The 27,924-nt window shown below is 46.7% G+C and overlaps 2 protein-coding genes across 3 annotated transcripts in view; one reads left to right on the top strand and one right to left on the bottom strand.

Moving 5' to 3' along the window:
- DPYS (dihydropyrimidinase) overlaps positions 1–9,877 on the top strand; it is a 133,354-nt gene extending 123,477 nt beyond the window's left edge. Inside the window, exons 10-11 of the transcript XR_005022895.2 lie at positions 7,262–7,315; positions 9,282–9,877. The gene's annotated coding sequence lies outside the window, so the exon portion shown is untranslated. The remainder of the gene's footprint in view (positions 1–7,261; positions 7,316–9,281) is intronic.
- On the bottom strand, positions 46–16,050 carry DCSTAMP (dendrocyte expressed seven transmembrane protein). Of its 2 annotated transcripts, XM_036876491.2 has the most exons (3): positions 6,080–7,887; positions 1,056–1,364; positions 46–159 (listed from the first exon to the last, which is right to left on the bottom strand). In XM_036876491.2, exons 1-3 carry the CDS (start codon positions 7,106–7,108, stop codon positions 85–87), a joined length of 1,413 nt encoding a protein of 470 aa, XP_036732386.2. In that variant the 5' UTR covers positions 7,109–7,887; the 3' UTR covers positions 46–84. The 2 variants fall into 2 exon arrangements, 1 of the variants encoding a protein (XP_036732386.2); XR_005022897.2 differs by lacking the exon at positions 6,080–7,887 and adding an exon at positions 14,782–16,050 and having other exon boundaries at positions 52–1,364.
- Positions 16,051–27,924: the final 11,874 nt, after the last annotated feature.

Genomic DNA, 27,924 nt, shown 5'->3' on the forward strand with positions numbered 1-27,924 from the left:
CGTTGCTGGGCGGGGATAGAGGCCCCCGAGTGGACCCGAGGCGGGCTGCTGGGGCAGGGCAGCCGAGGGGCGACTCGGGCTCCTTCAAGGATCCCCTTCGCCTGCAAAGCCCCTTTGTTTCTTCCGCACCATTTTCAGGACCGGAAACCAGAAATCAATCTGGAGAGAAAAAAAAAGGTAGATGAAAAAGCATTCAAGTAATTTCAAATGCCTCTGGCATAACCTTCTCACTGTGGGTTACTGGTGTCAGGAAAAATGCAAAAGCCTTTGAGATGGCTTATCCCTGTGGGTTATCTTGGGTTTTCATTGTCTTTGAGCTATTTTCCAATTCTGTAAGTTGTAGATAGCTCATAGCAACAATGCAAATGATTCTCAGTAACAGACATACAAATGATTTTCACTTTATAGAGTATAATTGATCCTCCCATCCACCCATGTGGGAGAAGTTAGTCTTACATCTATTAAGCAAATTCATTTTGGTATTCCCCTTGGCCTATATATGTGTGTGCTTTGAACTGTTTGAAACTTCTTACTGTTCTGTCTTTAATAAGTTAAATAAAATCTTTAACAAGTGTTCATTTTATATGTGTGTGGAAGTCATCATTACCATATATATGTATAAGTGTATATATATATATATATATGGTATACATTTATATATATAAATGGTGGAGAATGAGGAAATTCTAAGTTGCAGTAGATATTTCCCTCTTTGTTACTTATTTAGTCTTGACCTGGTAAAGTCACTCTTATTGGGCCCTGCCCTTTAGTGGCCATTACAGAGCATCTTCCCAGGTATCCTCTCTATGATGTGACTGAATAGACTCACTTGAAATCAGTGTTTTGAAGGATATCTTGTAGAATTCTCTGAACCAGCATGCAAAATCACAAAGCTAAGAGTCTTAGCCATGTAAATCTGTTGATTTTTTTCCTCCTGTGTCCCATCTGTTGCTGGGATATAAGCCCTAATGTGAAGGTGAAGAACTTTGAAATTCCACATGTCCTTCAAACACAAAATTTCCTTAATTACCAGTTATACCACCATCTGGCCTTACCTTTGTAAAGTACAGACTCAGTTTCCTTTTTACTTCTCCCACTGGCTGCTTCGATCTTTTCTTCAGTAGCTTTGCATGTAAGTATTGGATACGCTTGCTCTGCACGCTAGGGTAGAAGGATGCTGACACCAGGATTTTAAGTTGCGTCAGGATGGAGGCCAACAGTCCTAGCAAGACTAGGATCACAAGAATAATACTGAGGGGAATCCAGATCTTAGACAGAAGCAGCTTTGGTTTAGGGATGCAGTTGGGTTCAAACAGAGATATATTAAAGGAAGAATCATGAATGATGTCCTGAGTTCCTTGCTCCTAAAATTAAAGAATAAAACCATCAATATCCATGCCATTTTCATACTCAGTCCTCATCTTTCTCAATACTCCCCTGCAACATGTACCAGTTATCTTAAAATATGTAGGGAGCTTTGCTGAAGGAGCTCCACTTTGTGAAAGGAGAAGGGCTAAGTCCTATTTGTAGCTATTGCAGTGTCATCCCAAGTGATTTTGTAGAAATAGAGATGTCCTTGAGAGAAAGGCATCAAAAAAGCTTGTCTGCTCTGTCCCTTCTTTGGAGAATCATGATGCCCTTCTTTGAAGAGTCACTGTTGAAGCCTCTAACTCCAGCCAGCAGTTCTCCATAAATGCACATCTGAGGCCCCTTGCTCCTCTGCTCAGTATATACTACATAGAATGAGGTCCAATTCCCCTTATACTCAAAGTACCTAGGAGGGAGAAAAAAGATCCTTGAATACTGATTCTATTACCTCTAAAGTTCCAGAATGAGGAAGAAATAAAGACACATTAATTGTTTTATATTTTAGCCTCTCATTTTGAAAAAAATGTAAATAAAATGTCAAAAACAACCTGTGTTTCTACACCTTAGGGTATGTGGGAATAATGAAAGATGGCTTTAGCTCCACTGGGGGAGATTTTTCGGAGCAAAGCCCCTTAAGACCCAGTCAGGGCCTCTCCATCTAGACATATGTATGGTCACAAGGATGCAGAGCGCTAAATTATGTTCTAAGTCAACTTTATAGAGTTTGGGATCTGGGGATTACTCTCAGCGAGTAATTTATATTTTAATATAAATAATAGTTTACTAGTTAGTATTTACTGAAGGTGGCTGTAAAGTCTTATTTATAGAGGTCTCAAAATAGGACACTTTCTCCTCTCTTGTATGCTCGAGAGGAGCACAGTCCTTCCTGCTGGGAGGCAGAGAACAAGCCAGCTGCCCCCCGAGACTGACACGCTGAACCACCGAGCCAAGCCACCAGCAAAAGAAGTGTGTGCTGACTCAGCTCTTTCTTTTCCCTGACCTGAGAAAGTCATTTTAATCTCTTGGTGGATTTGTTTTCTAATTTGGTAAAACAGGAATTAATGGGCCAGATCATGCCCATGAATAAACTACTCCCAGTGTAAATGAAGCACCTTGGGGATGGAACATTAACCTTACAGACTGGAGTACTTAGTAAGTTATTATCGCCCCAGCACCCCAGAGCCCTGGGGCCAGGAGGAGGTGAATGACTTCTCGGAAAGAACCCAGCCACACCCAGAGCACCTCATGCACCTGGGATCTACCCCAGCACCTGTGAAGAGTCTGGAAACCCCAAACCTGGGACCTCTACACAGATATCAAGACAAATCTATAATTTCCCCAGCACTGTGCCTAAGCAATGAAAAGCATTTGTGTTGCCTCTCCTTCTCTCCTATTAAAAAGACAGTTCACCTACAATTAGAGAGATTTGGGTCCCCAGAGCAAAGGCATTCACTCTTTTTTAATACTATTAAAGAAACAAACACATCGACTGAGTCAGTGATGAGAAATCCTGCAATAAGAAAGCAGCGGGTGTTCGGTCTGGGGAGAAATTATTTAGTCTAGGAATCTAACTAGGGATTCTGCTGTTGGGAGTTAGGGCCTCATAAAGGTTGAATCAACATTTTTGTATGGGGTTGGTGAAGGGTAATGTGAAAGACAAATGAACTCTCTCAAAATGCTGAGCAATATCCTAAATGGTACCCTGATGTTTTAAAATGTGTTTACCTCTCTTAAGTAAACAATTTGCTAGGACAGCATTAAAGAATGGGTGGAGGGCCCGCTCTGGTATCAGTCCTGAAAAGTTAATGCAGACAGTGCTGTGCTCAGTAAGTAACAACTATGGCTATTTTTATTTACAATGCCCACCCATCCAGGTCGCTTGATTTGGGTCATTCTCCTTTCTTCTTTACGTAAAACATTTATTTAAAATCCTATGAAAGTGGGAGAGAAATGCTGGCAAATCCTTGAGCTGATGTTCCTCATCCTGCTTGACTTCTCCTTGGCAAATCTGCCGCGACAGACAGACCAGGAGCCTCCAGGGGCATCGGGGGATAAGGGTGGGCAGTGCCGGGCATGTGGAAGCCAGCTGCTGGCAGTCCCCCAGGCCAGCAGGGGAGAGTCTGAGAGGGCCTCCCAGGGCAGTCTCACACTCACATCTGCTCTGGAGCCCACCGCCCTGCTGCCATGAGGGTGCCTGGCAACCTCCCCAACCAGGACGTGAGCCTCCGTGGCAGCCCGCATGCCCTAGACATCTTTGCATTCCTACCCAGCAATTCCCCAAAAGGTATTTGTCAGGACATTGTCATTGGAACACTTCTGTGCTTTTTCTGGAAAGCAGAACTTGGCTTTTTTGCCTTCTGTCTAAAACAGTGAGAATTCACCAAAACAGGCATGGGTGTTGGCTGACAGAGAAAAAAATGAGAGAGACACAAACGGAGAAAGGAAAGGAGGAACTGAGAAAGGAAGACCAAAAAAGAGGATAAGGAGAAGAATGGGATGCGGGAAGAGAGGCCCTTTTATCAGCCCACTGCCCCCCAGGTACAAGCACGTCTGAAAACCTTGTTAGGCTTCCATTATCTGCCCTGCCGCAGATATATAGAGCAACAGGGTTCTTGTACTTAGCTGAATTCTTCAGGGGAAGCAGAGTGCTCAGAGTAATCAACTCTGAGAAGCAGCCCAGGATTAGGAGGGGAGGGAGCCAGGAGGTACCTGCTGACCCAGAAGAAAATGGGAGGGAAAGTGCTGGTGTAGCAGGAGGATCCCAGGCCCGGAGAGACAAAATGGAAAGTGGGCCTTCAAAGGAGGGTCTACAGGCACTCCTTCTGCCATTTTCCCTCTGAGATTCCTCCAGCAGCCGGCATAACGTATTGTAGCCCCATAAAAAGGAAGAACAATCAGACGTGTGCCAACAGCTGTTAGTGTTTTCACCAGCCTGGGCTAGTGCATCCCACCAACAGTGCATGCATGACACACAGCGCACACACAAACACACACACACGTGCACATCCCACCTAGCTCAGATTCACAATCTCTGGATTTAGAAAAAATAAGACTATACCTGACTATATCCAGATCCACTCAACTGGCCACATAATCACAAATTTCCACAGAGGAAAAAGGAAAAGAGAAAAGATGGAATGTGCAAAACCTACAGTTTTCTCAGTTGGGACACAGCTGCCCAAAAGAGCAAGAACGGACAAGGGAAGGCAGATTGCCTTAGACTCAGAGGGCGCCAGCTCAGAGGAACACACCGTTATGGCTCATTAAGATTTTCATAGATCCCTCCTGTGGCCTTTAAGAGGTTAAACTTTGGCTCCATTGTTTAGGTGGCGGGTTTACAACAGTGGTTCTCAATCCTGGCTGCACATTAGAATTACCTGGAGTCTTTTTTTTAATTGTTCCCCTGGGCCTCACCCCAGGCCAATTAAATGTGAATCCCTGTGTGGCCAGAGCAGAGTATCAGGTTTGTTTGCACGTTAGCTCAGTGCCGAAGCTGGGCAGCCCTGGTCAAGGACCACTGGTTAGAAGGCCCTTGATCTCCAGCACACGGGCCAGTTTCCCAAAGAATACTACGAGCCACCTACTTTGAAATCACACAGAGTGCTTATTGTAAGTGCTCTCCTGCTTACAACAGAGTTTCTGTAAATTGAGGCCTGAGATTCTGCATCCACTCCAGGAAATTGTCAACACATATTGACAGTTGAGAGCTACTGTCCTAAAAAGACAGAGTAGCTCTTTCCGTTTTTGTAGTGGATGTTAATAGCACCAGCCATTTTATTGCAGCCCTTTATCAATGACCTATCACTACACTGATGCATTGGGAGCCTTCCAGGCTTAATAAGGACTCAGGAAGCAAAGAAAAGAAGTTCTTATTCAGAGGAGGTGCTCAAAGGCCACCTGCACAAGTTGGAGGGAAGGAAGAAGTCAGGCACTAACTTACCTCTTAGGCTAATGTTAGATATTCCACTTAAGAATCAACTTTACGTTCCATATCAGAGACACCTATTCCACGTTTCAGTATTTGCTCACTGTAGGCAGCCAAAAAATGCCTGTCTGAAGATGTAACGTCCTAATCCCTGAAATCTGTATTACTTTATTTGGAAAAAAGGAACTTTGCAGATGTGACTACGTTAAGGATCTTGAGATAGAAAAGTTACCCTGGATTATCCTCATGAGCCCTAATTCGATTTCACGCATCCTTTAAGAGGAAGGCAGAAAGATTTCACACACCAAGAAGTAGGCGATGTGAAGACAAGCAAAGTTAGAGTGAAGCAGCCAGCAGCAGCAGCCCAGGAATGTCAACAGCCACCGGAAGCTGGAAGAGGCAGAGGGGGTCCCCCCAAAGTGGGGGGGAGCTCTGCCAACACCACCTTGATCTCAGCCCAGTGACACTCATTTTGGATTGTTGCCCCCAGAACCATAAGAGAGTAAATTTCTGTGTTTTAAATCACCCAGTTTGTGACAATTTGTAACAGCAGCCACAGGTAACTAACAGTGACCAAAGATTTCCAGAATGATATCATTTTCTAACATCAGAAGTTCGATTCGATTTAACCAGCAATTGGGTTCCTTCTGCATGCCCGGTGCTGTGCCAGCACAGGGGTCCTGAGGTGAACAAGACACTGGCCCACCTTGTTTGAATCGTGATCTGTTGCGAGACAGACCACCAACGAGCCGGCGGACGCTGCGAGAAGTCCCTGTGAGGGCCTACCTCTCTGTGCAGTGTCAGGTGAACCTCAAGCCCTGGCAAGCTTTGGAAATGTTTGCTCACTGAGAAAATGAGCCAGTACAGCAGGTAATCTATGGCTGCGAACAGCACCCAGAGGTAGAGATGGATAAGTATGGGGAGGAAAAACAGCCCCAGGTTCTTCCTTTCTCCAGGAGTCAGCCAGAACGACGGGATGATGACATACTTCTTCCTTTCCGTCCTGTTCAGTGGGAGGACACAGGGCCTCTGGCGATGCCTCTCCCTTTCATCGAACCTAACAAATTGTCTGGTGATGTAGATGTTTTCAAACTTCCAACCACAAGGGTCCAGAAATCGCTTCATGAAGAGGCCAGTGCCAAGTAGAGCCAGGACAAGCCCCGTGAGGGCAAGGAGCTGCTGGCCCAGGGAAGACAACACCTCACTTGCCGTCACCATCCTGTACAAGACACCCAGAACTCTGCCTTTGGTGTCGTTTAGCTGTGCCTCCAGGGCCTGGCTGGGACTGGAAAGAGACACCGCCAAAGTCTGGTTCCAAGAAACAAGGTCATCAAATAGACTTAGGTGCGTGGCAAGGCCATAAATCCACTGAATTGCTTCAATATATTTTTTCAAAAGTGGAAAATATATGGAAAAGCTCTTTGCCCTTAGGTTGCAAGTCATACTGTCCAGGAGAACTTTAAAGTTGTGAAAAATATTTTTCACATGTCCAAAGATGACCATCCCTGTGCCAGCTGCAATCAAAGCACCCCGGCCTTCACGCAAGCCGCAGGAGAGGAGGAAGAGGAGCACGAAGCACCGGGCGCGCCTGGAGCAGCACAGCAGAGCGCACGTGATCATCCAGGAGGAGGTGAGGACCCCAAATGAGGACAGAAGCCAATGGAAGGCCACAGAGAGGAGGCCCACGGAAGTGAAAGCCACACAGCAGCAAACTCCCAAATGCTGGAGGAGGTCCCTCCATCCTCGGCTTCTGGGAGCCACGTAAGTCCCCCAAAGACTTAGGATGATATCAGTGCCTGAGCTCCAGACACCCATGCTTCCTATATCCCTGGAAATGAAAGAGAAAGAAACCAGGGTCAACTGTTGCCTTTGAATGTCCTCTGTCACTTTGTAAAGGGCCTGGTGGTGGATTGATTGCCAAAAATGGCCGTAATTCTTTACCCCTGTCTATCTCCATATGCCTTCAAGGTGACTTTACAGCTTCTCCCATCAAGAAGTGAGAGAAACAGAGTCCATCAAGAGGTGAGTCTATTTCTCTGACCCTTGCATTTGGAATGGCCTTGTGATGTCTTTGGCCAATAGAATGGCCAAGTATGGCGGAAGTGGCTGCAGGCCCGTCCTGAGTCTATGATTCACTCCTGCTTCACTCTCAGAGCCCTGCTGCTAACTTTTTAACAAGTCCAGGTGTATTAGTCTCCTACTGAGGCTATAGCAAGTTACAAGCTTAGTGGCTTATGGAAACACATGTTTCTCTCTTACAGTTCTGGAGGCTCCAGGGGAGAATCCATTTCCTTGCCTTTCCCAGCTCTAGAGGCTGCCCATTCCCTTGGCTCGGGGACTCTGCTCCATGCCAAAGCCAGGAGCATTGCATCTTCTTTTCTCTCTGTCTACTCTCTTCTCTCTATGGCTCTGATCCTCCTGCTTCCTTTTTATAAGGACCCCTGTGATTATATTGGGCTACCCCTCCAGATAATCCAGAATAATCTCCCCATCTACAGATCCTTAACTTAATCACACACATATAGAGTCCCTTTTGCCATGTAAGGTAACACATTCACAGGTTCGGTGCATTAGGGCATGGACATTTCATGGAGGTGGGCTGATGGATAGGCTAAACTGTCAATTAACTGTATTATGTAAGATTGCTTTTTGATAGTCATCTATTTCCTTGTGCTCCAGTTTTAGGACCAGAAAGAAACACCAAGGGCATCCGAACTTCAGTGTGGTGGTGCCCTGAGGCCACTGGGTCTGCTCTGTGACCGTTGCATCTTCCACTCCCTCTCCCCCTGCCCCTCCCCTCTGAGGGCAGTTGCCCCTGGAGAATCTTACAAGGAAAACAAGAATATTTTGTCACTGAGTTAATCATATTTTTTCTCCCAGATCAGGCGTAATTCAAATGAAGGTTCTATGAGGCTGCTACTGCCCTGTCAGTCATGCCGAGTCTGTGATGAACTCAGAGAACCTTGTGTTCATTTGGACTGATATAAAATCAATTTGAGACATTTCTCTCTTGATTGACATGATATATCCTATTGTACCATATATATGCATGCATCTAATTATACCATATATGTGCGTTGAGTATACCATATAATATATATGCAAGCATTATACCATATATATGGGACTTAAATAAAGACATTGATCAGTTTTTTTAACATCCTCAAATAAATCCCTTCTCACATTGAATATGATGGGGCTGGATTTTTGCAGTAGCTTAGTACTGTTGGAACCATGCGTTACACTGAGAGTGTACGAGGGGTATCTAGGCATTGCCTAGAGGGTGTGAACTGAGTAACCCAAGGTGAGGAAATAATTCTCTCTCTGTGTTGAGGCTGAATGAGGGTCATGACAGACAGAAATGGGATGGAGACATTGGCAGGTTAGGAACAAACGTGTGGGAATTTCTCCTGCAATAATATAGGGGGGCTTGCAGCTCCTATCACGTGATCTGAAGGCAAATGCTCACACAGAAAAGAGATATGCGGAGAGATTAAGTGTTGAAGAAGGGTCATTTCTATATGGGACCGGCCTTATCAGAGATTCAAGACCCTTCATAAAAGGGTGTTCTCACTCTCTCATGAAAAAAGGGGATTGAAATGGCCATTAGAACCTAACAAAGGATGCAGCTTTTTTCCTGCAAGCTTGCTTCCTTTCGGAATCAGAGGCTGCTCTGAAGGTTGGTGGTGCTCCATGCACCAACCCCCCACTCCACTCTGACCCCCAGAAATCACCAAAGGGCATCAGTGCTCCTGAACCTTCCCAGCATTGCCAGCCTGAGTCAGAGCCACCTCGAGGCCTGGCAGCAAGACCTGAGCAGTCAGCAGCGAGCAGGAGGGTAGCAGGCAGGACACCGAGCCCCAGAGCCAGCGCAGTGCTGCCGCTCCTCCCAGATGCATCCCCAATTGTCTCAGCTTCAAATTTGACTCCAAGCCATTGTTTGACTAATTGATACACTAGCAGGGATTAATGACCTCTTATGTTTTAGGCACTTTACATAAAGCGGCTCTCTACATCCTCCCTGAAGCCTTTGGAGAGGAACACTCTGCATTTCATCCAGTGGAAAGTGAGGCTCAGAGTGCTGATTGAAATGTATCCGCCATCACACTGAGAGTAGGTGGTACGGTGATATTCAGCCCTGATCTCCCTGACTCCTGGGTGAGCTCCCTGCCACCTGCTCCAGGCCCAGATTGAATGACTCTGGGTTGTGTGACAGGACACTCAATTCACTGTCTTTCTGCTGGAAACACATTACACTTTCTGCCAGTGACAGCTGAAGAGCAGGCCTATGTATCACGAATGCATTTCTATCCCCTCATTTTTTTTCCATTTTATAGTTGGCCCTGTAAAGACATGTCTCAAATCAGCATATTCAGAGATCCCAGCTATTTTATTTTTTCTAATATCCTTTATGAGGCATCCTTTTGCTTGCTTCCTAAAAAATTAATAATGTATATTTTGGATTCATTTTTCCCTTGTCTTGCCTTCATTTTGTACAGTGTGTTCTTAATACAGATATTTCTGTGAAAGTAAGGAACAGATTTATGGACACATTAAAACTTTAACATTCAGCAATAAAATCCGATATCAATTAAATAAGATATATGACTGCAATTTTGCCCTGCAAGAGGCATATGTTTTCTTAATGCGCAACAGATCTAGTATTATCCTTCTTGTTTTTGTGCTACAAAGAGCACGTCACCCAAGGACACCCAAGGAACTTTCTGCAGGAAGAGAACCAAATGCATTCTCTCCTACTTTATAGTTCAAGTCACATAGAGCAGGACTGTGGGCTCCAAGCCCAGGGACTGGTGTCCCACTCCTCCCTTCCTGTCACTCTTGAGTGTGGCCTGCATTTCTTCTCCATCCTCTCTGCTCTTTATTGTCCCTACTTGAATATAAGACCTGCTTGATCTCCTTCCAGGTAAGCTTTACCAGGTGAGGTTTGGCAAGCACTTTAAGATGCCCTGGAGAGAAAGTGTCCAGTAAATGCAGCCCATTTCTTCTTGTTTCCTTGCGGCCACAGAACATTGAGCCCTTCCATTCTCTGAAGACCTTTAGGCAGGGACTGAATGTCCAGGTTGACAGGAGGCTTCGTGCTAGGAGCTGGGCTGGACTGCCTGCTCAGCATTGGTGTTCATGCGTCTCCTGCAGCTGTCTGCTGAGGCTCTCCTCTGGTGCCTGCAGTGGTGCAGCGGTTCTGCTGATCTTTCTTCACATAGCCCACCTCTTCCCTATTAGCAAGTCACTGAGTCAGAATTTGGATGAGCTGATTGCTTGTTTCTTTCCCAAAGACTTTGTCAAGTAGATATCTGATTCTTAAATTTTATTTTTAGAGCTAGAAAGAATCTTACTGATCAGAGTTTCTTAAAGCTGAGTATGTAATTACTGAGGGAAACTTATTAAAATGCAGGTTTCAATTCCAAAGGTCTAGAGAGACACTGGAGATTTTGCATTTCTAACAAGTTCCCCGGGTGGGGCTGAGGCTGCTCAGTCAGAGAGCCAGACACTGAATAGGAAGTTCTAGAGCTCAACACTGTCTGACAGCCCTTTCTGTGATGATGGAAATGTTCTGTATCTGTGCTGTCCTACACGACCGGCACTAGCTGTATGGTGATTGAGCACTTGAAATAGTGCCAGTGTGACTAAGGAGTTGAATTTTTAACTTTATTTAATTTTAATTAATTTAAATTTAAATAGTCATGGGTGGCCGGTGTCTAGGTGTTGAATAGTGCAGCTCTAGACGATTGACACCTATCTGGCTGGTTTCCACAGATGAGGAAATGAAAATCCAAAATGGCAAAGGGACTCACTGGGGCCATCCTGGCATTGGAGGCAGAGCTGGCAGTGGGACCCCAGTTTCCCACTACTCAGTGACACAGGGTCACCGTCTCATCTCTGACCTCTCATGAACCCTGTTTTAAAGTCCTTACCAGTACTCCTGGATAATGGAGTTTAAATTTCCCACATACCAAACTTGCCTCAGGCTCCACAAAATAAAGACTATAGCCTGTGCCTCTATCTGAGACCTGGAAAAAAAAGAGCCATGACAGATAATAGTTATAAATTTGTTAACCAAGTGCCTGGCCACTGCTTTAGCATCTCACATGCATTAGGTCTAATCTTCATAGCAGCTCTTTATTATTATGTATACATCTTTTAGATGAGGAAACTGAGGCTCAGAGAGGTTAAATAACTTGCCCAATGTCACACAGCTAATAAGTGGAAGAGCCAGGATTCTAACCCATGTTTAAGTGACACTGAGGGTTCAGGATGAGCAGCCTCTCAGACCCTCTTTAACATGGTCTTCAAAGAGGAGCTTCTAATTTTGGTTGAAATATTCCCAGCATCACGCACATATCCTGAAATGGATTCAGTAACACTGGTGTAAGCTCTCCTTGTGCTGTCACCTGCACCTGGGGTCCTCCACGTTCTCTGCCAGCACAGCCATACTGAACCCTCCAGAGCCAACCATGCATCTCCTTTCCCTGCGCCAACTTTTGCTCAGCTGTGTCATGCTGCCACGTTCTACCTAGGCTGCTCAAGCCAGCGTTAGGCTTTCACTTATGCATCCCTTAAACCAGGCCCATCTTGGTGTCAGGCCCATCCTGGTCTGAGGTCCTTGCTGCAGGGCCCTCTTTCTCAACTGAGCCATCGCTCTAGGTCGGGGAGATAAGAAGTGCATTAAGTGGTGATCCCACCTTCTCTGTTGTGTTGGGGGTCAGGATTGGGCAAATCAGAGCAGTGACGGCAGCACTTCACATTTCAAATGCCGACGAGCACTGTACAGAGTGAAGTAAATCAGGAGTTGCAGATGCTTCCTGGAGGTGAGAGCCGTGGTCTCAGGGGCCAGAGAGCCTAGACCCCAGTTTAAATTACAGGGGTAGCAGGCCCTAGCCCAGCATATTTTCTTCAAGGCTATATAGAGACCCAGTGTTGCTAGATTTCCTGATTTTTTTCAAAGAGGTGAGGAATCTATATTTCTTTGGGTGACATCTCCTAATTAGAAATAAGAAAAGTTGCCTCAAATTATTTTTAAATGCTCTGACTGCTGGTTTTGGTCATTGGCTGCCAGTCTGCAACCCTTGGTCTTTGGGGAATCCTCATTGGCCCTCCTTTGCCCTCTGCTCTGCCTCCCTGCTCACCATATGCTCCCTCTTCTCCTCTCATCTGAAGTACCTTTCCCTTTTTTAATCCCCTGGGCATTTTCAAATCATGCTGTAGGTCAGTTTCCAATCTCATGCAAAAGACTTTTCCTTATGCCTTGGGAATACTTATTTTTGCCCAAAGATCTCTCACTCTATTTTATGCCCTCCTCTCATGCTGCTAGATGGAGCCCCTCCCTACCTCTTTCAATGGCATCTTCTGGCAGCTTCCAAAAGGCTAACCTGATCCCTTTAACCTGCAATTTCTCTTTATTTTGCCTCCATTATCAGTAATGTCTATTGCCTGATTCAGCATCCTTGTCTGCCCAGAACAGAGCACCAGCTTCTTGCTTTTACCAACAGCAACATCCTGAGAGTCATGACCACTTTCCTGCCTTTATCCTTAAACTACACCCTGGGGCCAGGGAACCACTTCTGGAGTCCACAGGAGAGTACCATCAAGGCCCCATCTCTTCCATGGGGTTAAAGCAATTTTGGTGGCTGGGTGGGAGGAAACAAGGGCTGGTGATGAGGAGCCCCTGGTCCAAGCTGGAGCCATGCAGTCTGTGCGGTCTGTGTGTCCAGCCTGAGCCCCCACTGTCTGCTTTCATGTAGCGCTGAGCTGCTGCCATGGGAAACAGAAGCAGCCTTCTCCATCACCCTTGCACATGCTAATAAACACCGACTGTGAAGCACACACAAGGCGGCCTCATTGTTTTCCCTGGGGGATGTCAGTAGAATCCCTGGCATGGAGGGCATAGGCTCCCGGCTGCAGCCCCACCCCCAGAGCCCTGTTAGCCTGCTTTGTTGGGAGTCAAGGAGAACAACATTTTTGAACACCGTTCTTTGAGCACAGGTCAGCTGTCAAGGTGCAAGAATGCATCCTTGGGTCAGACAGAAGGCCTGCTAAGCAGCCAGGACAAACGCAGCCATGAGCTAATAACTAGAGCCTCCCAATCAATGGCCCACCCCACGAGCCTACTAGATGGGGACACTGAAGACGCACAGCACCAGCGCCACTCCGGGGCTGCCCAACAGAAACCCACAGGATTGCTGCTTTTGCAGGTGTGAGAGAGATCAATTTGACCTTCCCTGTGGCAGGATCTGATGATGAGGACCTCGGGAGCTGTCCTATTGCTCCCCCGTTTCCCCACTTGCAAATCACCCACCTTGTCTGACATCCAGAAATTCCATTAAGTGAGATTAGCTCATTCAGCCCCTGCTCCTCATGCAGAAGCCGTGGCTTAAGCTCAACAATCCCAAATATGGTCTGTAGACACCCTGGGGAAAAATAAACCCAGGCTGATGATCCCTCTATTCTTCCTGTGTTCCTCCAACCAGTCCCTTGTGGGAACATGGTCTGAACCCATCAGGCACTCTCACTGTCTTCAGGACTTGATAAGAATTGCATTTTAAAGGAGACTGAGACAAAGGGCAGAGTGGAATAGGAAAAAAGCAAGGGGCAGGAAGATGGGAAACGTGTGGCCCAGACTGCCTCCACCCGGAACAGGCTGTAAGACCTTGGGTAGGTCACTTCCCCTCTCAGGACTGCAGCTCCCTCAGGTTAGCTGAGTGCTAAGGTCCCTGCTAGCCCAATAGTCTGAGATAAAAGGCAAAGGAGGCTGTGAGCTGTTTCCAGGCCCTGGCATTCTGCAGCAGCCCAGCACCTGCAAGCGGGACCAAAGAATAGAGGATTTCTCATCCTTTCCTTTCTTCCTTGTTAAACTCTTGCAACCTTATAGTCTGGTCGGGAGCAAACTGTTCTTGCAGACTGCCAAAATAGCTCAGGCAGTCACCAAGGCCTCTGTTTGAGGCGGAATGAATTCCTCATAACTTTGTTTTGATCATTCTTGCCTTAGGAAAGCCAGCAAATGCCTTCCTCTGTGAAAGCAGCCTTCACACAAGAAAGGGAAGGTTAATGAAAGCTACCGGGCAAACAGAAGAGCATTACAGGACAATTCAGCCCATCACTGCGTGCGGTGTTGTCAGCAAGGCCTGGCAGCTCTTCCGCGGCAGGACAGGGGCAGCCCGGCTCTGCCCCTCCGTCAGGAGGCTGGGTGACAGGGATTGAGCCTTCCAAAGCTGGGGTATGGCGCGTTTTCACAAGCTGCTCTGTGAGGTGGATATTCATGCCATGGTCTTCCCTGAGATGGGAGTATTCATATCCCTCAGGCCAACATTAACAAAGATTTTCTGCTATTTCTGTCCAGAGGTAAACTGCCAGGGGTAGAGGAGGGGGGAGCTTAAAGTATCCTCTGGTCTCAATTGTTTATTTCAATTTACTAAATTTTTCCATAAAAAAGAGTAATTGCAAGAACAAGAGTATTCTGAAGGTTTACTTACGGGTTCTTGTCAGGTTCTTCTTTGATTGCAAAAATGCACTTCCCATGGGCTCTGAGTCTTGATATAGAACAGGAAAAAAGGAACCAGAAGTGACAAGAGGATCACATCGCCATGAATCAACCTCTTTATTTCCCTTGCAAAGTGACTAAGTCATTTAATATTGACAAAATCCGTGCAAAGGAATTGCATATTCTTTCTAGTATTGTCTTCAGAATAGATGCTACAGAAATCAATTGTAGAAAATAATGAAATAGGACATTTTCAAACACAAGACAGTGAGTCATGAAAGCCTGGATGGTCTCTTTCTCTCTTCCTTTCCCCTCAGTTTTCTACACCCTACTCCTGCAGCAGGGCCATGACAGACCTGCACCGTCCTTACTCCCATCCACAGGTGAAGAGGCAGACTGCATGGAGGAGCCACCTCTGCACTGATGACACAAGACAGGTGTCATGATCTGTGCAAGGGACTCTCAATCTTGCAAGGGACTTTCCATCTTATAAACTCAGCTTCCAAGTCAAGAGGAGCAGCTTGTGTGGTTCCAGATGTTGCTGGGCAGCTGTGTCTGGGGAGTTCTCTCCCTGTGCACTAGGTGAGACCTCAACATTGTGAGGGAAGGGCTCTTAATTCTGATCAGGAAAGAATTCTCAATCAGGTCAAATATCTTCCAGCGAGGAAGGAATTCTTTAGAGCAAGAGTAGAAGTGAATGTCAGCAGCCATGCAAGTAGTAGAGAGCAAGGAATAACAGAGGGAGAAAAGGAAAGTTCATTGAACTACTGAGCAGCATAGGGCAACTCCCTTGTGAATCTGGCATCCACTGTCTGCTTGATCTGCACAGTGTGGAAATTACTTACCTACCACCCCAAAGTTTGGGGAAGCCACGGAGCACTGTATGGAGTGAGATTGTGTTCTGAGAACTTCCACTCTCCTGCTGGTCTGAAATAAAACAGGGAGAGAGGAAAAGGACTGTGTTAAGACTAGAAGGCTGAATGAAATAGCAAAATAACAGACATTTATCACTGGAGGTGGAGGTCAGCAAGTTCTTGTCTTTATTGTGAAAAAAGTTCAGAGACCAAGTGTAATAGGCTTATGCAACAATAAAGTTGATTTCATTGGACAGTAGACACTGATGGGGGTGCAGGTGACCTCAGAGAGGAGGCAGGCTGAAGGGTTTAGGGTTTGGGATTTATGGGGTCTTTTGGATAGTGTTGGCATAAGGCATGATGTATTCAGATGATTAATAATTCCTTCAAAGTTTTGTCTTAAGAACAGGGTTATTTAGGAGACTGTGTTGATCCAGCTCTAGGAATTCCTCACCCATGTAGATTCATTTACACTCTTGGAGATCTGTCTCTTGTCCTGGTTACAAAATTACTATTGATTAAGGGGCTGGAAGAAGAGAAAGAACAGCATATAGATTAAATTAAAGAATAAACTGGGCCTTTTTTGAAGGTTAAATAGATTTTATAATGGCATGACCCTTTTCCCATTTCCCTGCTCTATCTTACAAGGATAGGAAAGCCTCAAAACCCTTCTACAAAATTGGTGTTCACCTTTGGACTGAGATTCCTGCCAAAATGCAAACATTCCTGAGAAGGGTTGATATAAAAAAAAAGGTGCAAAATAAATAATTATATAGATGGCTCCCTGAAAACTCTTAGCAAACATCATGGTGAAGAGACACAAATGGTGGGATATCATATGACTATCTTTCAAAAAATAGTAGAGATCCAGTGAATGTTATGAGCAAATTTATATTACAAAAGTCAGTGGCCATCACTGGAGTGTGTTGGAGGGGCCTGAGTATAGGGACAGGGAGCTGAGTTAGGAGATAGGATCAGTGTATTCGTCAGGGTTCTCTGGACTAGTAGAATCAATAGGGTGTGTGTGTGTGTGTGTGTGTAGAAAGAGAAAGAGATTTATTTTTAAGGAATTAACTCACGTGATTGTGGGGACTGGCAAGTTCAGTATCTGCAGGGTGGGCAGGCAGGCGGGACACCCAGGGAAGAGTTGATATTGCAGCTCAAGTCCAAAGATAGATCGCAGGTAGAATCCCTCTTTCTTGGATTTTTTCCCCTCAAGGCCTTCAACTGATTGGATGAGGCCCACTCACATTATAGAGGATAATCAGCTTTACTCAAAGCCTACTGACACAAATGTTAATCTCATTGAAAATATACCTTCCCATTAACATCTAGATTAGATGTTTGTCTAGGCTCTGAAGAGTGAATGGATAGACTGGTAGCTGAGGGAAGAAAGGAAAGGAATCAGTGATGATCAGAACTTTCTGTCTGAGCTGAGAAGAACGTGGTAGTTCATAGGAAATGTGGCTGGAGAAATCAAGTCCTAGGAAGATGCTGTAAACAGCCAGGAATGTGGGCCTGGCCTTAGGAGAAGATGTGAGGTACAAAGACAGAGAGATGAGAATTAGCCAGACAGTGTCCATAACATAGCACCCAGAGCATTTCTGTTGAATTGAGTTGTAAGTTGAAACTATGAAACCAAATGGATTTTCAGAGGGGGACAACATGGAGAGAAAAGAGCAAAGAGTGGGGATCTCGGTCTAGCATGTACTGGGCTGCAGGGCAGTTTCCTGGCCCTCAAAGGGCTAGGGCTGCTCTCACAGATACCTTCAGGGAGTGCTTCAGAAGCCTGTCTGCCTCCAGCAAGGCAAAGAGGCCTGTCCTGGCCTCAGGAGGGGTGATGGGGGGAAGGAAGGAAGGCCTTCCAGGCAGAGGAAACAGCATATACAAATGCCTGGAGACCAGTGAGAGCTGCAAAAGTCTGGTTGTGACTGAAATGTAAGGTAAGGGACTAGGGCCAGGTGGTCACAAATGATGCAGGCACACCTGCCAGGTTCATATGCCTGAGAGCCCTTCATGTCAGCCTGCTGACTTAGTCCTGAAGGTGAAGCAAGCTGTAGAACCAAGATATTTTCACTTGAATAAGAAAGTCCAGACCGCAGTGTGGATGCCTGATTGGGTAATCTAGAAGCTACACTGGGAGCCCTAAGAAAGGGATGAGTTGGGGAATGGAGAACCAGAGGCAGGCTGGAGAACATGAGGGTGAAAAGGAGAAGGAGGCCCAGGAAATGGCCCCAGATTTTGGTTGTAGGGTCACTAAGTGCCCTTGAAAGAGCCATTTCGGTAGAGGGCTGGGAGCCGTCCAGAGGCAAGGAGGGGAGGGGCAAGCCAACCATCACTTCCTAGTAGTGCTGGGGAGGAAAATGGAGAGGGAGAGGGCAGCAGTAGAGAAACAATGGTTTGGGTTTTAGGAAGAGTGGAGAAAACTTAGTATATCAACTTTGCAAAGGAGAATGAAATAAGGGCTAAGATGAGTAAAGAAGGAAAGCTGCTGAGGATGGTCTCAGTCCTCCTGGGGAAGGAGGAGAGGGGGCTTCTGCTAAAAGAGGGGAGACAGAGGGTGCTGGCTCATGGAGAGCAGCAGCTAGAGGGAGCACAGGGCTAGAGAAGGAAAGCAACGGACCCCCAGGCTTAGGGGCCATCACGGGAAGAGTGAGCATGGTTTAGAGAGCCCCCAGCAGAGCCCAAGCTTTGGAGTGGGAGAAAAAGCCAACTGGGTTTAGATCTTAGAGACTCCGAAAAGTGGGTACAGCTTAGGGTCGAGGGGCTGGAGGCGAGAGGATGAGATTTTGCTATTGCTGCAAGATTCCTTTCCTGGGCTTCCCAGGAACTTAAGAGAATGGGAAAGCTATGCTCAGCAGGGAAGTTTAACCTGATTCAGCTCAAATGTTCCTTAATGATTTCGAAAGTCTGAAATTAGTGAGCCTGACTCTTTGAGAGTGTCTGTATGCCTCAGATGAATAGCTTCAGAGCAGAAATGGTTTAGAAGGCCTGATACACAGGGTTCATCCTGATCCCAGTGCCAGGGCCTGGTGGCCACCAGCCAGCTAAACCAGGGCCGGAGGTCCAGGGCACCTCTAGGGCTCTGCCTGAGGCGGCTGACGGGCAGCATGAGTCAGGGCTGAGATTACTGTAAGGGCCCAGGGCCAGGAGCAGCTGCCATGGCGTCTCTGTCCCACAGAGGGATTTTCAATTTGATGAGTCATGAAGTATGGATGAAACAAGGATCATTTAAGACTCATGATTCATCCAACCAAGGGATCCTTTTGGAGGACTGAGATAAGGAGAAGTTGTTTTGTAAGGCCTTGCATAGACAAGTGTTGCCATTTTGTCCATTTAGTAGCTTTTAGCCCCTTAGAAATTGCTGTAGTCTTTCCTGAATTACCTCTTAGAGGTGCTAAATTTCATATGTTGAATGACCAATGAGAGAATTCTGTCCCATGAATCCAGTGTACCGTCTCTACTCTAAAAGTCCCTCCTTTTACTTTTGGAGCGATATTCCCATGTCTATTTTTCTAAGATTGTCAAGTTATGTCTTTTACAATGAAAAATCTTGTTCATTTCTGCTGTTTCAACACTGAAGTCTTCTGGTGTTCTGCACCCACATCCCCTGAGTCCCACTTCGCCTTTTTTGTCCTCTCCAGGATATTTTTCTAGCTCCATCGGCTACTTTTCCTGTTTCAAGCGTAACTGTGCACCAGGCCCGTGCTGGGTGCCGAGGCCCCCTGATTCCACGAGCTTGGTCTGGCCGTCACAACAGACGCACATGCGAGGAAGTCTAGACAAAGGAATGAAGAAGTACATAGAAAGGCCTATGGAAACCCAGAGAGGATCCCTGGACCGTCTCGGGGGTAGAGGGTGGAGTGAAGGAGAGCCACAGGGGAGAGGGCACAGGAGGGTGAGGATGAGTTCACCAGACGCGGCGCGTGGGAGGAGCACGAGTCAAACCACAGAGCCCAACGACTGCCACTGTCCGGCCCTGCTGTGAGCTCACCCTCCCCCCTTTTCCCTGGCCTCCCTGCGATCAGACTGTGGGCACCTCAGCCCTGGCCAGGGGGACCCAAGGGGAGTCTACAAGGAGCTTGTAGAAGAACGTCCCTCTCTCTTAAAAAGACGCTCACAGGAAGAAGTAAGTTCATCTTACTAGCTGTGGTTGTGCCTGCACGTGACTCCAGAAGAGCCGCAACCATTTCTGAAAAGCGAGGGGAGGCAGCGCCAAACGATGGGAAGCACCTGGGTCCTCAATGGCAGGCAGTCCCTGAACAAACCCTTCATTCTCCTGCCCCCAGACCCCTGACAAAATATCCCCCCAAATATCCCAGTTGCTTGAGCCACTTTTAAAAAACAAACTTCATTTTTTAGAGCGGTTTTGGGTTCACAGCAAAACTGAGCAGAAGACACAGAGATGTCTCATACACACCCTGCAGGACACAGGCACAGCCCACCGCCATCAGCAGCTCACAGCAGAGTGGGCAATTTGTCACAGTGGATGGCCTACGCTGACACATTATAATCACCCAAAGGCCATAGTTTATATTACAAATAACTCTTGGTGCGGTAAAATCATTGTATAATGTATAATGTATTATCAAATGTATAATGACTTGTGCCTGCCCTTACAGTGAATATTCAGTCATACTGAATAGTTTCACTGCCCCAAAAACCCACCTGTGATCCCTCGCTCCCCCCGACCACTGCAACCACTAATCTTTTTACCGTTTGCATAGTTTTGTCTTTTCCAGAATGTTATAGAGGTGGAATCATACAAAGCATAGCCTTCTCAGATTGGCTTCTTTCACTTAGTAATATGCACTTAAGTTTCTCCCATTATCAGCTTAAGGTCAAGCCACTTTTAAACACCACTTATTAATGTATACATACCACAAAGTGCACATAGTTAAAATGTATAATTCGATATTTTGACATATGCGTATACCCACAAAACCATCATCACAGTCAAGATAGTGAACATACCCATTACCCCAGAAGTTTCCTGGTACACAATTGTGACCCCTTCCTTTCCCCCACCCCCTTCTATCCCATCTTCAGGCCACTGCTGATCTGCTTTCTACCACTGTAGATTAATTTTTATTTTCTAGAATTTTACAGATGGAACCACACAGTATGTGTTTTCTTTTTGTTGTTGTTCTTTTTATGCAGAGCAATTATTTTGAGATGTACCCATATTGTTGCATGTATCAGTAGTTCATTCCCTTTTATTGCTCAGTAGTACTCCAAGAATCAACATATGAGAAGTTCATGAGATGCATATTTTCAATTTTGTTCCTCTGATGAGGAACACACTTTCTAACATGCACACCTGGTCCCCATTGCTACAGGTCACAGTTCAAACTCCTCCTCATGACTCCTGAGACCTCCACAGCTCTCTCCTGCCTCTCTTCTTGCCTCTTTGCATACCATGCCTAGCAGGCCCACTGGGCTCCAGCCTGGGTGACTGGGTGACCTGTGTAATATGCAAGTGACAAAATGGTTTAAGTGTACCACCTGCTAAGGGACACCAAAGTGAAAATAACAAACTGAATAATATGTGCAATGACAGAATGCCACCTCATAGTCTGTGAACAATGAAGAGCTATATTTAACATTGCCCAGTTTCAGCTTAACAAATGTTTATTGAGAACAAATGACGCACCAAATACCAAGCTACTCACTAGGGCTATAGAAGGAATAGGCCACTATCTCTAACTTTGAGGAACTCCTAATCCGGTGGAGAACTCAAATATGAAAAAAGGATTTTAGCATAGAAAGATAACTATTTTAACAGAGGCATATTTTAGCTCACTCACCAGAGTTACATCCTTGTTTACCTTTCTTGATGCTTCCATTATGTTAGCATTCATTAGGAACCACCATATTTTTTATTTTATCAAAGAGCAGAATCTGTTAAGATTGCAAAGTGCCCTTACCAGCATTGACTATAATGATAATATCAGACAGTAGTCATTGGTAAAATTGCTATAAATATCCTGAGCTCACATTGAGAAGCTGCTGGCATTTGCTTCTTTAGCCACATCAGCTGCCTGGTGGCGTGAAGTCAAGCAGCCACTGTAGGAAATGCTACAGGTGTTTCTCTGGACATCACAGACACCTCTGCCACTGGCTGTCAAACTGCATTCTCAATGAAGTCAACTGCTCTGAGCTTCTGTTTTTCATTTGCAATGTGGCACTGTACACCCAAATGACCTCTAGAGTCATTTCTAGCTTTAAATTCTATTATACCAATTATCATTCACTGCTAGGAATGTAAAGTGATTCAGCCACTTTGGAAGACAGTTTGGAAGTTTCTTACAAAACGAACACTTGCCATAAAATCCAGCAATTGTATTCCTTGGTACTTACCCAAAGGAGTTTAAAACTTACGTCCACACAAACTCCTGCACACAGATGTTTATAAAACCTGGTAGCAATTGAGATGTCCTTCAGAGGTGGATGGATAAATAAACTGTGGTACATCCAGACAATGGAATATTATACTGTGCTAAAAAGAAATGAGTATCAACCATGAAAAGACATAAAGGAAACTTGCATACATATTAATAAGTGAAAGAAACTAATCTGGTAATTCCAATAATATTATATGCTGAAAAGGCAAAACTATGGAGACAGTAAAAAGTTACCAGGATTAGAGAGGAGGAGGGTACAGATAGATGGAGCATAGATGGTCCTCAGGGCAGTGACACTACTCAGTATGATGCTATAATGATGGATACATGTCATTATACATTTGTCCAAACCCTCAGAATGTAAAACCCCCAAGTGAACCACAATGTGAACTGTGGACTTTGGGTGATTATGATGCATCAGTATGGGCTCATTGATTGTATTCTACCTGGTACAGGATGTTGATAGTGGGGGAGGCTGTGCATGTGTGGAGGCAGGGGTACTTAGGAAACTCTGTACTTTCCATTTAATTTTGCTGTGAGCCTGAAATTGCTCTAAGAAATAAAACCTATTTTTAAAATTACTATTTATACCATATTCTCTATTACTGAAAATTCATCGAATGTTTAGCTCTCACTGACATCAAAAGTTACAGCATTTCCAAATATTTTCTCTTTAAACCCATAAGATGGTGTCAAACCTCCTTGACTTCTGAGAACATGGGCCCTGCACATGGCAGGATAATCCCAGAAATGCTTCTTGCTCACAGATGGAGGCAGCGATGACCCGGTCCCAGAGGATGGCTGAGGAGCCTGCCCTGCAGAAGGCAGGGACTTCAGTTTGTGCAGTGGGCCAGACAGAGGCCCGCAGAGACCCTGCCAAAGAGCAGGTCATGTAGGGTCAGACCTGGGGTCCCCCACTGCATGCCCCACACAAAAAATTCACTCCAGACTAGAAGACCTGAGTTCAAAGTGGAAAGTTAAATTCAACAGAAGAATGAACTTTTTAAATAAATGCTGAAAACAGGAGGGGGCAGAGAATTTACCTCTTGCAATTAATACATAATTTAACATAGTATCTTCGTACCATGAAGCCATAAATAGAAATGAAGAGGCTCTTTATACACTAAAATGGAATATTCTCCAATAAATTCTGATTGGAAAAAAAACAAAGAGCAGAATGAGATATACTGCATGCACTATTTATATAAAAAAGGGTAGAAAAGAATATTTAGGTGTATTATTTTAAACCTCCATCATTGTTTCTGAAAGAATACACAAAAAAACCTGATAAACTGTGGTTGCCCCTGAACAGGACCTGGGTGGCTGAAGGACAAAGGCAGAGGAGGGCAACTTTTCACAGCATTCCTTTGGTATAGTGTGAATTTTGAATACCATATAACTATTGCTTTTCAAAAGATATATAACATAAAACCCCACCAATAATTTTAAAAAAACATAACAGAAATATATTAAAGTCATATGTTTATTTTATGAATATATTTATGTAAATATATAAGCCAATAACTTACTCTAATATAAATACTGGAAAAATAATAAGTAAATCATAAAGCAGATGGACCTGCCTTTGAAGCCAGTTACCAGCTGTGTGGTCCTGGACAAGTCATCTTTCCTGAGTCTCTGTTTTGCTCCGAGCACAATGACATCTATGACCGTCGGGGAAATTAAATGTGAGGCAGGTGCATTGCGTGCCGCGAGGCCGGCGCAGCGCAGGGAGCAGGTGGCTGGTGTATCAGCTCTGGGACCGGCTCCCTGGGGTCCAGAAGGCCAGGCGCCAGATGGCGACAGAGCACGGCCCCCCTGGGGGAGTAAAGCGTCCCTGGGCATGACTCCACCTTTGGGGAAGTTCTGGCTTCCAAGGAGGAGGCGGCTGTAACTTCTTCCCAATCTGGCGCTTTCTTAGTCCCTGGCCTCATCTTGGCCTCTGTCCTTTAGGCCAACAGGATAAACACTTGGCCTTTACAGGGCCACAGACACCTGCCCACGCCGAGTCCCTAACGGCCTCCCGGCTCGGCCTGCCGCTGAGAAGTCAGGCCAGGGGGCTGCCTGGGCCCCGGCCCCGCCGCCGAATTTCTCCTCCCTCCGCCGTGCGGCGCCGCCAGCGCGCGGTTAGCGCCCCCTCGGCGCCTGGCCTGCAGTTTTTCATTCTCAAGGAGAAGACGGGTCAGGAATCAGCTCGTGGGTCCTGAGTCGGGGAAGTGGCTTCTTCCCCTAGTTCTGCTCGTGGGTAAAACTGAGACAGCAAAGCCTGGGTCGGAAGCCCAGGGCGGGGCGGCTGCGCTGCCCGGCTCCAGCCCCCACCCGCCCGCTCGACGTGCACGGGCGCCTTCATCTCCGTCCCTGCTTTTAAGAATCAGATTTTTGTAAGAGAAAATAAAAGATTGAAATGAACGACTCTTGTTTTTCATGTGGTATCCGTGGGACCCTCCAGCCCTGCTGCCTCCCCCAACTCCACCACAGTTGTTCACTTGAAATCACGAAATTATTTTTTTTACAAATAAGCAGGGGAAAATTGGAAATGTCTAAATTTAATTGTTCCTTTGCTGTAGGCATCACAGGCTCACTCAGACTGGCCTCGCTCAGTGCCTTGAAGAGCCAGATTTAGAAGAAATATTACTTCGGCTCTCAAGATGGAAAAAGATTTAGCCAGGAGGCAGAGGCTCTGGAAAATTGCTAATAAATTGTTACTGCCTGCTATTAAAAGGATCGATAAGATAAGGCCGGAAATGACTGATGGAAGGGACGTGTGCTTTGAGTGCTAATGGGGGAAGTGGCGCCTGACAACTCCCGGCATCTCTGGCTGGGGCCGTACATGCCCATTGCCCTTCTTCCACCGAACCCAGGCAGCTTCATTCATTGCCCTGAAGATCAGGAGTTTCTGATGGTGCTTATGAATAATTAAATCAAACGTCATGTGGGTATCAGGGAAATTGCCTGATTTGTGTCTGTAACACTGAAAATGCACCAGCATGCATGCCTCCTCTCTGTGATTATTTGTGATGCTCTCATGGGGCAGAACTGGGGTAGGGGGTACTGGTTCCCTATGAGGCTGCCAGGCAGGGAACCTGGCAGGGCCCCCAGCTCAGCCCCTGCCCAGCTGCCCCACATCCTGCCTGCTCACACCTCTTGTTCCTCGAGACCCTCCCTTCCCTTCTTCTGTAGGTGGGTGGCCCTGAGGGAGGCAGCATGGGCCACACAGCCAGATGGGTACTTGATGACCAGGCTCTTCTGTGGGACCAAAACTACTTTCTAGCCAGCAGATCTTCCAAGCTCCAAGAGGCTGCATCCGTGTATCCAAGAGCCTGATCTTTCAGTCATACACATCTCAGTACATCTTCTCACGTTTTTCCTGGCTGTCAACTGTACTAGCACAAGGCCTGGGAGGGATTCCAAGGTGGCCCAGGAACCTTGTTAGCAGCAAGTCCTCCCCGGCCCCTCATTCTTACATAGGATTTCCATCCTGAGAACCTCCTTAATGGCTTGTGCAGGCCACATCTTTCTGCCACCATCCCCCTGACACAGACAAGTGTTTGCATTCTCAGGGAATCGGCTGCCTCTGCAAGAGCAACGCAATGAAGCGATGGGACCTGAGTGGGCTGCAGGGGGGCGTGGGCAGGGACCTCCAGAATCTGGACTTCACCTGAGGATGGCTCATCCTCGGGCAAAATGGCTAAACAGGCAGTCATTTGCATTGCCCTTGTCATCTCTTCTCTTTCTTTCCCAAATGCCTTCAGTGTCTCCCTCTTCTGCTCAGGGGAACTATGGATTTTGTTGCTATCCTTTTAAGGCAGAGCCTAGGCTCAAGGTAACGCCCTACCTTTTCTCCCAAACTCAAATGAACCCAGCCTCCTTTCAGCAGGACCTCATGCCCAGCCCAGTGGCCATGCTTAATGGTAGATGGGCGGTAATGAGCTTAATGGTAAATCGTTTAGCAAGCAGCTAAGGAGTTCAGAGTGTGTGGAATGTCCTGTGCACAGACCGCTGTGCTATCACCTGCTCTCATAATGACAGCAGAGCTGCTACTCTTCTGTGCGCAGTGTGCTGCAGAGTAGAGCTACCCCTTGCCCAGGACCACATAGCACTCAAGGTCTAAAGCTCAGATCTGGCCCCAAAGCCAGGTTCTGTGCTTAACATCTCTTCCATCCACTTCTGTAGGGGCCTCCAGAAGATGGATTAAAACAGAGGCAGTGAAGGCTCCAGAATAGCAGCGGCATGACGTAGAATCCCAGATCCTTCACATTTGCTGAGATTGCCAGGCAGGCAGATTGGCAGATTCCTTGAAAGTGATTGACACCAAAGACTCTGGCAGCTTCTAAAGTCAACCTGGGGCTGCCTTGCCTGCCAAGACCAGCACTGGTGTAGCCTTTATCTAGGGAAATTCTTCCTATCACAGCCCCTCCTCAGGCGATGTAACCAGAGCCTGAAGAGACAGATCATCAGGGGCAAGGGCCTGGCCTCTTTGGTGGGAAGTCCTGGGCACGGAAGGCCCTGGGAGGCTTTGATGGCAGGTTACAGACATGCAGCTCCGTCCACCCCACACCCCGTGCCCAGCCGTCAGGAAACCTACACTGCTGGCATTCACCCACACTGCCCAGCTTGTCAGAGGCCAAGTGCAGCCTGGAATCTTGGAGTGGCTGCAGACACTTGGCTTTTCTACACTGTTGGGCAGCCACTAACTGAGGCAACAGACAGTGTGATACAAAAGAACTAGGAAAATGCAGGGGTGTGGCTGACAGAGAGAACTGTGCATCCTCCTGGCAGGGGACTGGATTTGACAGGGGCAGAGGCTTTATCCACAGAGGCCTGAAGTGGGGCCACGTAGGGAGTCAGCAGGCCACAGGCTCTAGCTTGATCATGGGGCTCCTTGTCAGTGGGCAGGAGCAGAGTTTTGTGAGGTGTTGGGTCCTACAAGGGTCAGACTGGCGCCGGAGAACTTTAGGAAGAGGCCCTATCACGCACACTTGGCCTGAGGGTGGCGGCTCACCCTGTGTCTGGAGAAGGTTGGGAACTTTCTTTTCTGAGACTTGTAAAGTAGGCCAGCTTCTCTCTCCTGGAATATCTCCAACCTTAGGAGGTTATAACACAGCCTCATTTCTGCTTTCAGAGCTTGTTGGTGGGATCATCCACGCCACTCACCAATCCATAGCCTGGAATGGCCCAGAGCAGCCCCTGGCAATAGGGCCATCACCCCAAGGGGCCTCATTGGCAAGAGTGCCCCTGGGAGCCAAGCCAATGGGGATGTGAACCCCTCAGTGCCACCTGCTAAAGCCAATGGGGATATGAACACCTGAAATGCCACTTGCTAGTCAGCGGCCTTGGCCTAGTGACTGAACCCCTGTGAAGATGAGAATCAGATTCCTCCCTGCCTGCCTGGCCTCCTCAGACAAGTCATATTCCAGGGATCACCAGGACAAGCGGGTTGAAGGGTTAAGGAAGGAGCCTGTGAAGGGAGGGAAGCACCCGTTGGTCCAAAGGAACCCAATATGCGGGTACCAGGCAGTTAGCATCCATGGACAGGGCGGTGCTGGCTGCCTCCTCCACACACCTTGCGGCAGGTGAGACGCAGGGCACACCCTGCTGGGCAAGCTGGGCATTGCAGCTCCAGTCTCTGCATCCAGGCCAAGCCCAGGAGGGACTAGTAAGGGTAACGGTGATTGCAGCCACCCTCTCTGATGCTGACTGTTTCTTGCACTCTTCCAGGCAATTTATATCTATTAACTCCTTTAATGCTAACAACAGCCTAACGTTGCTAACAATGTCCTGTTGGTACCCAATTTACAGATGACAAAACTGAGGCACAGAGAAGTTAAAGAACTTGCCCAGGGTCACACCAGCTGGTAAGTGGCAGTTCTGAGATCC

This window comes from Manis pentadactyla, chromosome 3 (genome assembly GCF_030020395.1).
Source record: "Manis pentadactyla isolate mManPen7 chromosome 3, mManPen7.hap1, whole genome shotgun sequence".
Classification (NCBI taxonomy): domain Eukaryota; kingdom Metazoa; phylum Chordata; class Mammalia; order Pholidota; family Manidae; genus Manis; species Manis pentadactyla.